The 14,078-nt window shown below is 42.8% G+C and overlaps 1 protein-coding gene across 10 annotated transcripts in view; it reads right to left on the bottom strand.

The window, feature by feature from the left end:
- The window catches only part of EVL (Enah/Vasp-like), a 152,674-nt gene that overhangs the window by 18,675 nt on the left and 119,921 nt on the right, over positions 1-14,078 (bottom strand). For all 10 annotated transcript variants that reach the window (XM_064659150.1, XM_064659152.1, XM_064659155.1 and 7 more), the window contains exon 4: positions 534-597. In XM_064659150.1, the coding sequence (XP_064515220.1) occupies positions 534-597 (64 nt within the window). The remainder of the gene's footprint in view (positions 1-533; positions 598-14,078) is intronic.

The following is a 14,078-nucleotide window of genomic DNA, read 5'->3' as shown; positions in this document are numbered from 1 at the left end:
ACATCCAAATTTGAGGACTGAATTACGTATGGTCTGCAGAATCAGGGAGTTTCACTGGTTAAAGGAAGAGCTGGATCAGGTCTTTCAGCCAGGCAGAGGGACAGGCAATATCACCTGCCTCTGGGTGAGCAGGGGCTCTCTGACCTTTATGACAGCTCTGCTATCCCAAAGTAAATCTCACAAATCTCAGGTGAAATATCATCACCCGCTGACCCACTTAATAGTCATAGGCAAATCCCTACTCAACCTCAGCTCATTCATAGTTATTCATAAAGGTGCAGGAAACTAGTTTCCCTACCATTTCCTTATAGTTTTCGGAGGAGAAAAGAGAGACTCCTAAGTCCCTACCAAGCAAAAAGTTTACCTAGAGCTTCAGTTCGCTTAACCCTTTAAAAATCACTACAGAATCATTAGCAATAATTACAAAACATTTAGAACCGGCTTAAAAGAGGTACGAGTAAAAAGAACAGTGCTTATTGGTGAACAAGGACTGCATGTTCATCCAAGAACTTTGCCATAGATGATTTACTCACCTTCTCTGTGCTTCCATCTCATCTGGAGATGGACCATTCTGGACCTGGCGCTGGGCAGCCGGACCTACAGGGAAAATGAGAGAATGCTATAAGGAACGCAAATGGGGCTGACTTTTTCAAAAAACAGTGCCACTCAGATTAATTGTCTTACTATGACAGAAGACCCTCAAGCATTATTGTCTTCTCTTTGCCTTATTTTTAATTATTTTTTCCTATTAGATAAATCATTGCCTCCTGTACATTTTTAGTCTCACTGGGAGAACCCAATGGCTAAATGTGGGAGCGGATTTGTCCAGAAACTTGGCACCGTGGTACCTGTAGGCTACATACTAATCCCTTGGTGATGGTGAAGGTGTTGTAGTGTTGCAAAAGATGTCCCATAGAAGGGCAGTCCATCACACTGGGATGCATTTCAAGCTTTGACATGGTTCGGATCTGTCTCTCATGGATTATTTTGTGCTTGCACAGAAATTCAACAACTTTGCTGAGTTTGTGAGCACATATTAACTAGTGCTGCTCTGATGCTGGGCTTAGCTTCAAGAAGCTACCTGATAGAAGGTGCAAGGAGATTCTAAATTAAACAAGCCTTTTACAAAGGTAGCTTTTCTTTTTACAATGTTGTTAGTCTTCTGCTTCTGCAAGATCCACATCAAGCTGAGCTTTCACTGGCATTCACCAACAAAAGCCAATTACACATGTCACCATTTAAGTCACATCTCCTCTCTTGATTCATCATTTAATCTCTGTATCAAGTACACTGACACTACATGCCATTTCCAGAAAGAAATAATTATTCTGAAAATAAAAGAAGTGTCAGTAACATAAGCTATGGTGGTCTTGCATTCATTGGAAGGGGGATTGTTTCACTGATTTGAGGAGATGGGTTTCAACTGCAACTGAACACACATGAGTTCTATTAAATCCAACAACAATTTTCCTGATAAACCGAGAAGAAGATCAATTATATGCAGGAAATTATTATGTCTGCCTTATTTTTTTTCATTTTCAAATGTAAAATTTCATCCTTTTAAAAGTTTTCCAACAAGAGCAAATCAGAATGAAACACTTACAAACCTAAATATATCAATTTCAAACTCTTAAGGATATTTATGTCTATTTTCTTTATAAGTTACTGCCAGGCTGAATGTCATCTGAAAACCAATTTAGAAAGTATGACTACGTGAAAACAGGAAAGATGGCAGAAATGCATCGTAGTCAGAAATTTCAGAGCATTGACTGATCCAGAAGAAATTGTGCATTTTTTGAAATGTGTTTAAGGACTAACATTTGAAGAAAGGGTACACAGCACTTTCTGAAAATCAGGCATGTGTGTTCCAATCTTGGGTCTCCCAAAACTGAAGCCAGTGACAACCACTTTTGCTCTGACAAAAATATCTTAGGATTGGGTATGAAGTGAAGACAGTTCACTTCTTTAATGACTCATGACTGACAACTTAATATTGTTTATCACAGGCCTTTGGTAAACTATTTAGACAGAAATGCCACATTTTGTAAAGATCATCCGAAACAATGAATAGGAAGGAGAGGGTTTTTGGGAAGCAAGCCTCAGGAAAAAACTTAGGAAGTATTTGGGAAGCAGAGACCAGGCAGCTCATGTGAAAGGAGTTTAAGGTGTAACAAGGATCTTCTCAGAAACTATACATGACAAAGACAGGGATGGCTTTTAGCATGCTTAGCCAGCCCTCATAGGTATGGAAGACAGGGATTAATTTTATGCTTGGTTATATACATGTATGCTCTGCAGTTCACATACAGCACACATCTGTGTGGCTGAAGGTTTTTAAATCCAAGAGGATTTCTGGGTTTAATTCTCTCCACATTTTTAGATATTTCTCAGACTGGAGCAGACACGAACAGTAAGTGCCCTTGGTGATGGCTCATTTCAACATGCTTCTCTAGTCACCCTGCGAGCTGCCTCTGACCCTGACAGCCCTTGGGAACAGTTCACAGAGAAGTGCACTTCCTCAGCACAATAACCAGGAGAGACAGTTTTGCTACCGACCTGTTTGCAGCTCCACAGCTGCTATGGTCTACATTTTTAGCAACTAATTAACGGAGGAGATACTCTGTGAATGTCTGTGTTTCCTCGCTTCATTGCTTTGCAATAATTAACCACGCTTTTATATAAGCATCTTGTGATTCAGCTAAAAGCAGCTTTTGGGAGCACACAGATGTTTTCCATGTTTGCTTTTTCTCCTCCTGCTCAGCCGGCCCAGCACCCTCTCTGTCCTTCCCCAGCTGTCCTTATAGACAGCAACGAGGAACTCCTGGCACAGGGCACTGCTTTACGGTGGGCGTGATGGTTTCCATGTGCTGGTGGCTGCTCCTGCACCACTGCGCAGAGATGTCTGTGTCTGGAACAACAGCCGGCCACAAAATAGCACCAGAGCTGTCACCGAAGGAAAAACCCATGCCCTGGCTTCCACTCTGGTGCAGCTGTGGCAGGAAAGCCCGAATAAACAGCAACAATGTCATCTTTTCTCTCCTGCCCAGGCAGTTCCATATGATCTTTCTTTTCCCTCTTTCACTTACCCTACAACTTCAAGCACCACTGACTGCATACACTTAAGTACCAAAACCAGGACCATTTATGTTGTTGAATAACCAGGATTTTGAGCTTCTTCAATACAGCAGGTCCAATATAACAAACTTACAGCTCTTTCATTCATTATACACACTGGAAGCAGCCCCTGGTTGGGGTTTCTGCAACCATTATAAGCCTCCATGGTTCTTATGGACCAGTGTGACGAATGTGATGGACTAAGGAAAGGGTCCAGAGTCAGAGCTGAATAAGAAATATATATGGGCTTTAAATTCATGATATTGAAAATTTTTGTTCTGCATATGAAAAGAACATGATGATTTTGTGAAAAAAAAAACAAAACAAACAAAAAACAACAAACCCAAACAAACAAAAAACCCCACCAGACTGTGGGAGGAAAAAAGGTGTGAGACAGACAAACAACTCTCTCATTGCTTGATGGTTTCAGCACATACTTGGATTATGGGAAACCAGGTTCAGCCATCAGGTCTAACCCATTGTCATTTATATCCTGGGAATGTGACATAAACACTTGCTTATCCTGATGAGAACAGAAGAGATCTTTCCAGACTACAAGCTTCTGCAAAGCTTTTCTTTCCCACTGCAATATCTTTCAAATAAATTGGCATTTGCTGACAGAACCCCCTGCTTCACATTAGTTGTCAAAAGCATTTCTGACTGATGTTAATCCCAGTGTCCCTGTTCGTCCCTGTTCAGGTACAGCCTGGACCACCATTCCCCACACAGGGCACTGCAGAGCGAGTCCTGGCCAGGCTGCCACCAGCTCCCAGGGTCAGCCTGCAAACCCACGCTGGGACTCAGCTGGACAGTGTATTTTGCTGTCTTCACCATAACCCCTCCCGTTCACCTCCAGACAGCTGGGGGCTCCTTGCTCCTGGCTGTGCTGCTGCCTGACTCCCCTGAGTGCCCCTCAGGCAGACCAGCCTCACGATGAGATGTGAAATCCAGTGGGTTCTGTTCTCACTTCAGCCAGAGCGGGAAGCTCTCTGTGACCCCACACACCACCACTTCCCCTGTTCACAGCCTGGCTGTAATTTTTATGTGTGGTATTATTGCGGCACTGTTGCCGCTGTTGGGCAATCATGCTGCAGCTGCAGAGCCTTGGTCAGCACTTTAAACACCTGCCTCTGCCCTGAGGACCTCAACTTGCCCTCTCCTGGTGGGGACTGCACATGTGGAGATGTCCTGGCACAGCCACATGCCACGATGCAGCATCTATCCAGGGAGTGGGAGCCACCGGGAGCATCAGCTGTGCTAGTGACACTCCCTTAAACGAATTAGTAGAGACAATTATCCTGGACAAAGCATGGATCTAATTAGCACGAAGATAAAGAAGGGTGCCTATTTACCTAGTCCAGATAAAGCCTGTAGATAAAGCAGGGTGCCTACACCACTACTGGAGCTCTAGCTAGTACAACCAGAGTTGGATGACACTGCAGGTCAGGTACACCTAAATTTCCATGGCGAGTTGAAGGACTGAGAAGAGGGATTGCTCTGCTCACTGTGCTCCATCGCTGCAGCTGGGCAGAGCCACGGGACCCTCAAGTGTGGTGCCACACTGCCATGACATTCCCATGACATATGTTTGGGACTCCTGGTCCTGGGGTCCTAGTCCTGCCTTTTTTGGTTTGATGTGCAACAGCGCACGTTAGGAACTCTGCAGGCAGGGTCTGTCTGACAGGGATGCAGGGGCTGAGGCCACGTACAGAGAGAGGAATGGGACAGTTTTGTCAGTACTGGCTCACTTTTAAAAATGTTAATGCCATTAGGGTTTTGTAGTGCTGTTAAGTATGTGACAGGGTGCCTGCTGCTTCATACAGGATCCTATTGGATCATCTGAATCACTGTAAGCAAAATCAGCCAGGCAGACAGAGGGAGCACACCCATCAAAGGGAGGGTTTGGGTACAGTGTCACACAGTGTGCTTTCAGGCAGTTTGCCTCATTCCTATTACACATTAACTTGAAATAGAAAGAGTTTCAGAGAGTGCTATTCACAGGCTGGGTGCCTCTGCAGCATTTATAACAGAGTACGTTAGATATTTTCTATAATATCATTTACACATGGACCAAACTTTTCCTCTGAGAACTGCAAAGAACTTTATCAGCCTTAATTAAGCTTCACCAATGCTGTGAGGCAGAAGTGACTTGATTACACTCAGGCCATATCTACACAAATAAAATTTGGTTGCATCGATTTAGCTACAGGTGAGATTTGCTACTGACATAGTTAAACCTATGCAAGAGGTCACATAAGGCACTCCTATTCTGATGCAGACAAAATCTGGTTTGACCTAAGGCAAGTACACTGCAGTGAAAGGAGAATTTCCAACTGTGGGCCAGAAAACTTCTCTACCTTCTTTCCTTGTCCCTTGGTGACTAACAGTGCTGCAAGTCTGTGACACTGCAAAGTAAGACACACCCTTGTAAAACCATCCCCAGCAATGTTTTACATAACCTCATTTAACCTTATACTGCACTGGACAAGGAGCAGTGTTTATACAGGTACCAACTCTCAGCTGAATTGCAGAAGAGCTTAGAAGCTCTTAAAGCACCATCCCCAAGATTGCAATTGCTTTGCTTTTATATTTTACCTCTAAGATTACTTTAATCTAACATGAAACAGGCCCTGCTTAGTGTGAAACAAGGGTGTGAGTAGAGGGGGTCTGTGTGAAGTCTGTTCATTTGAACTAAAAACTGATTTAACATTCACTGCTGAAACTTTCTGATGTAGATAAGATTTAAGGACAGTGACAGAGCTGGAAAAACAAGCCTGGTGTTTAACATGGGAGTGCCCTACCCTAGCACTAGTTCACACCTCCTGCAAGTAAATATATACAGGTGTGTACACTGTGCAGTTCTTTTTTTAATTTTTTTTTTTTTGGAAAAACCAACAAATGGAATTGCAGGCATCCCTGTATACACAACCACACAGCTGTGCATGTGTACTGAGCAAGATGGAAGACATGAGATCCAGAGAGGAGTTACCAAATAGAAGGGCCATGCAAAGACCCAGTGCTGCAAGATGATTAGAAAGAAATAATCTTCAGTTAATCAGAAGTGCTACTGAGCATACCAACATGAAACCAGGGTGCCTTTGACTCAGCTGCTAAAGCTGTTAATTCAGTTATTTTGCATAAAATATGATGGCACTTGTTTGATCCTGGCTGTTTATCCGTCATGGCACTGGCACAGCATTTCATAATTTTTCATGCTGGTTGAGTTGGTGGAAAAAAAACTTTTTTTTTCATTCTGAATGCAATAAAGATGAGACAGTGCTAAAGCAGCTCCTGCAGTAAGCAACTGCACTCTGGCAGTATGGGTCATAGTAAATACGTAAAGGACGTGGCTCAGGTGCATTTATCTCAGTGTCAGTGCCTCAGCTCAGGAGCACAGCTTGGGGTACCTCTCACATAGAAGACAGCAAACCAACTTTAAAAAAGATTTAAAAATATGCATAGGTGACCATGCAAACAGGAAACCTTCCACAGTGAGGTGACTCTAGGGCTATTGAGGTGACTCCAGGGCTACTGGGGTCAGCATCTGCCCCAGAATGCAGCCTGGAGGGGTGAGACTGCATCCCCATGGTTAGGGCAAGCAACAGGGGTGGGACATTGACGTGTCTGCCATGGGACTCCCTGTACTATATCTATTAACATAAAATATAAAAATTGAGTAAGAACTGGGAATTATTTTCCTCTCAGCAGCTCAGCTCTAACAGAAGAACAAAATGCACACTCATCTAGAATAGCATGAGCTTGTCGGGGTGGGGGAAGGTGGACAAGAAAAGCTGTTCCCTGGGAAAGTTCCCCCTGGGCAGGGGAAGTGGCTGAACGTTGGTTCCCCACTTCCCAGAGAAGTGCTTCGAGCACCAGACCTTCAGGATGGCAGCAAAGCAGGAGGTGATGCCTCCGCAGCTCACTGGATCAGGAGGCCAGTGGATGTGCCGGGACAGGACCAGACCCTGTGCAGCGCTGGCTTTCCAAGAAAGAGAGAGTACACCTGGCAAGACGAGCACAGGAAACCCCCGCGCAGGACAGAAAAAGATGGAACTGGAGCATCCCGGGGGGATTCTGTTTGCTGTGCTGAGCTCTGAGCAAGGAAGAACTAATTCAGTGATGGCTCAATTATGTGCTAATGAAATAGAGGCGGGTGAGGCAGCCACCTGCCAGGCAGCACCGAGCTTGGCAGGGGCTGATGCAGGAGCTCTGATGCTTTTAGAGAAACAGCCTTGTTTCTGCAGGCAGTTTCATGATAAGTAAGCATCCAGCTTAGTTCATGACCAATTGTTTTTGTTAGGGGAGCTGCCTCTGGCTTTGAGAAAAATGTTATGTGCACATAAAGCCATAAGAATAGTTAGTTCTTTTAATTACAAAAAAGAAAGGCATCACTGGATTTCTAAGCGTGTGATTCCAATATTGCTGGCCTTATAAACACACACGGGGAAGATGATGGGAGAAGATGTCAATCAGTGCCAGCAGTGAAAAAGTAATCCATAAAATTCAGAACCATGAGATTAGCTAAAAAAACAACAAAAAAGTAAATAAACTCGACAACTATTAGTATCAAATAAACAAGCTCCAAAGCACTTCAGTTTCCTCCTTTTTTTGATTGTTTTCCAGAATGTGCATCAAGCCTACTTTCCTGAACATCCAGGATTGAAACTTTTCAATAAAGGTTAAAATTAGCTCATAATCTTGTGTCTCTAGGCAGTAATGGAGCTTTAAGAAAAACACCAAATACCATCAGACTCTTGTTAAAATCAAGAGCATTTGCCATACTGAGCAGCTCCCCACCACTGTATGGGGGTTCAGTTAATGACAGAGCCCAGGTAGTAGGTGCTCTAAAGAAGTTGTAAATCAATACACACCAGCTAAAGATATGCCTTATCTTTTAAGATATTTTCCTGAATTTGGTTTAAAGAGACAGGAGCATTGGCAATGCTGACCTCCTGCTCTGCACTGAGAGCACTGCTGAGCTCAGAAACCACTTTCCAATGGACATCTCAGGCCCCACACATCTGTTCTTGAAATATAAACTGAGCACCTTCTTTTAGCTAAGTGTGTGTGTTTCTGCACCAAAGTAAGTGCATACACCTGCTTATACCCACTTCACACTTACAATTCTTTACATCAAATAAAAAGCAGGGATTTGATCCTTCTTTTTTTTTTTTTTTTTGGACAAACTGAATCTCTGAAAATTTCTGAAGTCACACGGGAAAAAGAACCAAGCCACTGGCAGGGACAGCAGTTCAATCAGCTGATATTTACACACTCAGTTGGTCAAACGTCATCTCTAGTTTTCTTTAACAACAGACAACACATTAGATCAGAAATATTTATATGCACAGTGTAGCCTGATGCAGCACCCAAGGTGTCAAGAGCACCCAACGGTCTATTCTCTGCCCAACTCCGCATACAACCTTGCAAGGTAAGGCTGTCCATTTTTAAGTGTCTCCTTCCCTTTTCACTACTGGTGAGGCAGTAAAACCCTCAGGGCAGTCTTTTCCACAATGTGGAGAACAGCAGGGCCCCATCTGTGCATTGAAGCAACATGTACATATAGAAAACATCACATTATAAACACACAGTCTGCATCTATTTCATGGTTAAGATCCAGACAAGATCCCTTTTACCAAGATTTAAATCCCAACACTCCTGTAAGGCAGCGAAGATCGGTACCTGTAACTGGATAGAGTGCTGGACAGAAGAGAACTTTTCTATGAACCATAACTAAATGAAGATATATTTTGGGATTTATGAAAAAAATCCACATGAAAAAACATCACTAGAAATAGGTAGGACTCCTTGATAATTAACTCACAGTCTAATAAACTCAATGGATAAACAAAATATTCAAATATAGCACCTTATCCCATTCACACTTACACCAAAAGCCAAGCTCTCTGCTTAAGGGAAGCAAAAGTCCCACTAACTAGGAAGGCCCACTCATCTCTGCAAATCCTCATTTCCAGAAGTGCTAACAGAAATTGACAGTCACAGGCAAGTCATTATGGAGGAAAAAACAGGTAAATGTCCCGTTAACTACAGCAGGTATAAACTGCTGCCCTTGTTCATATCTGTTTTTTTTAAACCAATATCTATTCCATATGTATAGATGCTATTCACTAGCAAGTAAAGATAAAAGCAATCTAACACATTGATTCCAAAGTCATCATCCCATATTCTTGCTGTAAAAACTTCTCCTGATTTAACAGCCCTGACTAATGCCACCATCTCCTGAACCTAAGGGGTCATTTCTTTCAAATATTATCTCAGCCTCCTACTGCCTGCCTGCCAGAATTAAAAGCAAATCAAAGACAAACGATCCATCAATGAGCTACAACTGCAAGCGATTTCCCAGCACAACAGGACGGCAGCACAGAACATCTCCATGCAAAAACTCCCTGGCACAAACATCCCTTCCCCCTGCCCGGGAGGGCTCCTGCAGGAGGAGCACGGCATGCAAGGTAGCAGGGAGGTTTCCATCACCTACAAGACATTCGGCACAGGATGATGCAGTCACAGTGGCAGAGGCAGAAGCAGTGCCAAATCCATTCCCTGCTGACCATAGTATGGCAGCAGCCTCCTCAGTGCACTGCTCTCTGCACCTTCCTCATGCCCAGCACTTACCGACCGCCCCACTGCAGGCCAGGTTTCACCAGGTGTAATCTATCCACCACTGCAGCAGCAAAGTGGGCCCGGCCACTTAAATATTTAATTGGACCCTTTTCCTCACCTATCACAAGCCTTCGGGGTGCCTGAAGCCAGACTCCATTGTCTGGACTTTCACATAATAAATGTCGTGAAAGTAAGAAAGAAATTGCATTTTCTGCCTCCTGCCCCGGTCAGACCACCATATGTTCGCCTACATGCAAGAAACTACAATACATGCAAAGTGTGAATAAGCAGAAAGTTAGCTTGCACAAGGGGAAAAAATGGCTGCAAATGAACATGCAGGATCAAGTTCACTGGTGGTGCAGCTTCTGAAGTCAAAGGGGTTCAGTGATGAATGTTGAGCAGTAGTCTTAAAAGTGTGAACAAGATGGATTGAGAAAAAAGCATATATGGCTTTAAATCCCCATCTACTGTCTTTCAGTTCTCTTCATCACCCCATCATTCCTGATCTCCTCTGGTCTCAACACTTCACCCATTTTACTTTGCCTGCTAATCACTTTCCTCTTCTATATTTAAGTATGGCGGGTCTTGCAGAAGCAATCCTGTTGAAATTAATGGAGAGTTTGTATGAGGAGGCTAAACAGAATATTTATTCCCTGTTCATCTTTGCCTGATCACCTGTCATCCACTTCTTTCCCTTCTCCTTGCTTTTGCATTATTCTGTCTACTGGGGACTTCACACAGCCCGATCCTCTACTCCTCAAGCAAATTCATAGCTGGTTTAGGAGATATATCAGTGACACTACTCTGATTTAGATTAAAAAGTATTTTGACCCACTGAACTCAGTAGGTAAGTCTTTAATATCTGATTTTTAGAATATGCTGAATAAGAACTATAAGTCTCTTCCTATGGTTACACCAGGTGAAACCCATGTGGAGGCAGGTTCATAACTACCTTGCAATATATCAGAGACACTCCTACTCTTCTCAAACAATACTTATGCAGCATAACTGGGTAGTTGCTCACTCTCTGTACCTGCCTCCCACAACACTCTCAGAATGATGGAGTGATATGTAGATATTCTAATACCAAAGATGCTTATCGTATGTTTTCTAATGCTTGCTGCTATGAATTATTTATGTCCCATTTTAAGTCTACAATATCAATACCTCTCAGGTATGCTCCACTATCAGATGGAGTGAAACAAGCATTAGCTAATCAATATTTGAGACAGCAAAAACTCTGTTAATAGCAAACTATCTTTTTCACTATGGCACACAGATGGTCTAAACTCTGCATATGCTTATTGTTTTCTGCCTGCTGGCTTATAAAGCCATTAGAGGCACACCAGCAACAGGAATATTACATTCAAACCCAAGTGTAAATTCAGGGTATCACAGCCATAGATGCCAATGGTCATTACATTCTGAGGATTTAAGAAGATTCAGACATATATTTAAATGAATAAAAATGTCACCAAAATTTTAAAATTGCAGGCTATGTTTTATATTCAGAACTCCAGTTTTTCTAGAGAAAACAGTATGATCAAACCATTTCATTCTCAGTTTTGAGGACACCTCAAATCCTTTTTGTTCTCCTGTGCTTTCCTCCTATATCTCACACTGAAGGGAAGCACCTGGTGTGTAAAATATCAACTTGGATCTCCAAAGTGCTCACTTATCCTGTAACACCATTGGCATGACCTGCTCTTTCAAAAAAACCCCAAACCCAGTATTACACAAATGTAGGCAATTTAAAACAATGTATCAAACTAATGAGGGAATATGTAAACTCAGAGATGTACACTTTCATTCTGTCATAAGAATGCCTCTAACTCTTCCAGTGACTTATTGGGTCAAGAGTGATACCTCATATTTTCTTTATTATTGTCTTACACACTTATTTCTTACCCTCTAAGGTTGTGGTTTCTAAGGGGTTAAATCTGCTTATGACTAATAAAAAGCTGAAAAACATCCTTCGAGGCCAAACAGCATCTCAGGGAATCTCAAACTGATCTAATAGAGATTAACAAATTCCTACAGATTCTTCTGCAGACTTACCACCTGCACAGCAAACTCCCTGCCAACAAGTCTGCCACGGAGCCAGGAAACCAGTGAGTGGGTGTGCTAACTCCTCCCTCTCCCTAATCCTAAAATTAACATAATATTTTTAAATAGCACAATGCAGGGCAGCAGAGCCTGGGCCACCATGTGACTGAGTAAGCGGTGCAGATCTACAAGGAGAGCACACATGAACTGGAAATAGGTTCCCTCAGGGATTCCACCATCACTTCTGACTCTGAAATGAAGATTGGTACCCACAATCCCATCAGAAAGAGAGAAACCCCTTCAAAGTGGAAACAGCAGCATGGCCCACAGGAAAAATAATTAAAGACCCTGAAAAGCAGTTTCCTCAGAGAGTACAACACAACCTCTGCTTTCTACTTTGGATAAACTAAGTTATGACTTGCCAGACAATATCAGTGTTGGTCCAAGCTTGAAGAAAAAAAATTCAGGTGTGGCCAAAAGGATTGTGAAAATGTTTTTATAACACCTACACTGGGATTCCTGAGCTGTGGTACATGTGCTACCAGCAGTATGTAAGTCACTTAAAAGGGATACTATATCGTGCAGCACAGGGTACTGGGCATAACCCCCCCCCCCCCGAGATCTTATAATTTCTTATTATCATTACTTGACCTTCACAAAGGTTACAGGCCAGCTTGCCTGTGGCAGCACAGAAGATTTGTAAATGAGCAGCACTTGCAGATGCTGTGCACCCAAAGAGGTTTTAAGTAACAATTCAATTGACCATCTCTTACTCCTGTATAAAAATCAACCTTGACCTCATTTTGAGCATGAACCAATACCAGCTGGCTGGAAGGCAAACACTCCCCCAAATAACTGCTCCTGTAATCCTTGCAACAGGAAATCAATTGGACAAATTGCATTTTGACAAATATAAATCATTACTGACAAAAAGGCTGATAAATCCCTCTTGATGCCCAGCACTTACCTGGTGCAGCAGTATGCTGAAAGGAGATGTGCTAGAGAAATGCTTCTTTTTTAAATGGAAGTTGGAAAGCTAATTCCACAATCTGCAGCAGTAAAAATAAAGGATAGCTCTGATCCTGCAAGTGGTAGCAGGCAGGCAGGTGACTCTTCTACATGAAGCCTTTTGCAGGAAGGCTGTAATTATCTGTTTGAGCAGCTACTGATTGTATCTGGAGACTGTGCACACAGGAGCCAATATGCAGCTGATACAACTCATGTCATTTTACTTTCTGTACATTTTGTCCTTAATTGAAAAGGTTGCTTTCCTTTTTGATTCCTAATATATATTATCCATGCTTGGGGAGGTACTTAACAGCACATTAGATGGCTAAGAACCCACAGACGGTGCCAAAACTGAAATAACACTATGAAGTGAACTGAGTGCTTGGTTTCTTTTAAGTAGTGTCTGGCACTCAGAGAAGGTTTGTACTCTAGAGAGCTCTGGAAAACACTCAAGAAGGAGAACAATGAACTTTTAAGGTCCTCAGCCAGACAAGAGTCACTAAAAAAGCCACTGTCATGCCATTGACCAGATCTTTGTAGTTATCAAGATGGAAACTAGTTTCTTTTATTATGGGTCAGTGTTTCTTTTATTATGGGATGTTTTGTTACACCTGTAGAAGCCATTTAGACTGAACCAGGCTTACCTTTTTATATTGCCTTTCTCCATCCTCAACTTCCATTTCCATCATCACTTCCAAACTACTCCTGGGTACTGTGCCAAAAAGAGCTGAAGTGTTTCCCTCAGAAAATGATGCTTGCAGGACGGTTGCTAGTCTACAGACACCACATCCACATACCATAGCAATTTGCTTGGAGTAAGGTTATATGGAATAGATTTAAGATCTGGGAGAAAGCAGCCTGCTCAGCTCCACATTTTGTCCCTCTGGAGCTCCTCCCTGTATGGAGACTTGCCCATACTGAGTCAGGACTCTTAAGCTGATGGATCCTCTCCCGAAGTTCAGTGCCTTCAGCACGGGCACAAGTGAGCGAGACCAACCTAGAAATACAGCACATATCCTTCAGTGCTTGCACAGACAGCCCAGATTCAGGTGCCTGAATCAAGGCTCGTCCATAGGAGTGAGAAGACCCACCTGGCACTGCATCTATTTAAGAACTAGACCCTAATATATATTTCCAGTTACAAACAATTTTAAATAGTATGCAAGATTGTAAGTTTCTGCCAAGAAATAGAGAGCATGAAGCATTCCAGGCAAATGCAAGTCTCACAGACCGAGCCCAGAAACCCCTCGTCAGCTCAAGTAAAGATTACAGCTACCAGAAAATTATCT

The sequence above is a fragment of the Pseudopipra pipra genome, chromosome 6 (assembly GCF_036250125.1).
Source record: "Pseudopipra pipra isolate bDixPip1 chromosome 6, bDixPip1.hap1, whole genome shotgun sequence".
Classification (NCBI taxonomy): Eukaryota; Metazoa; Chordata; class Aves; order Passeriformes; family Pipridae; genus Pseudopipra; species Pseudopipra pipra.
This window is presented reverse-complemented; position numbering and strand designations above follow the sequence as displayed.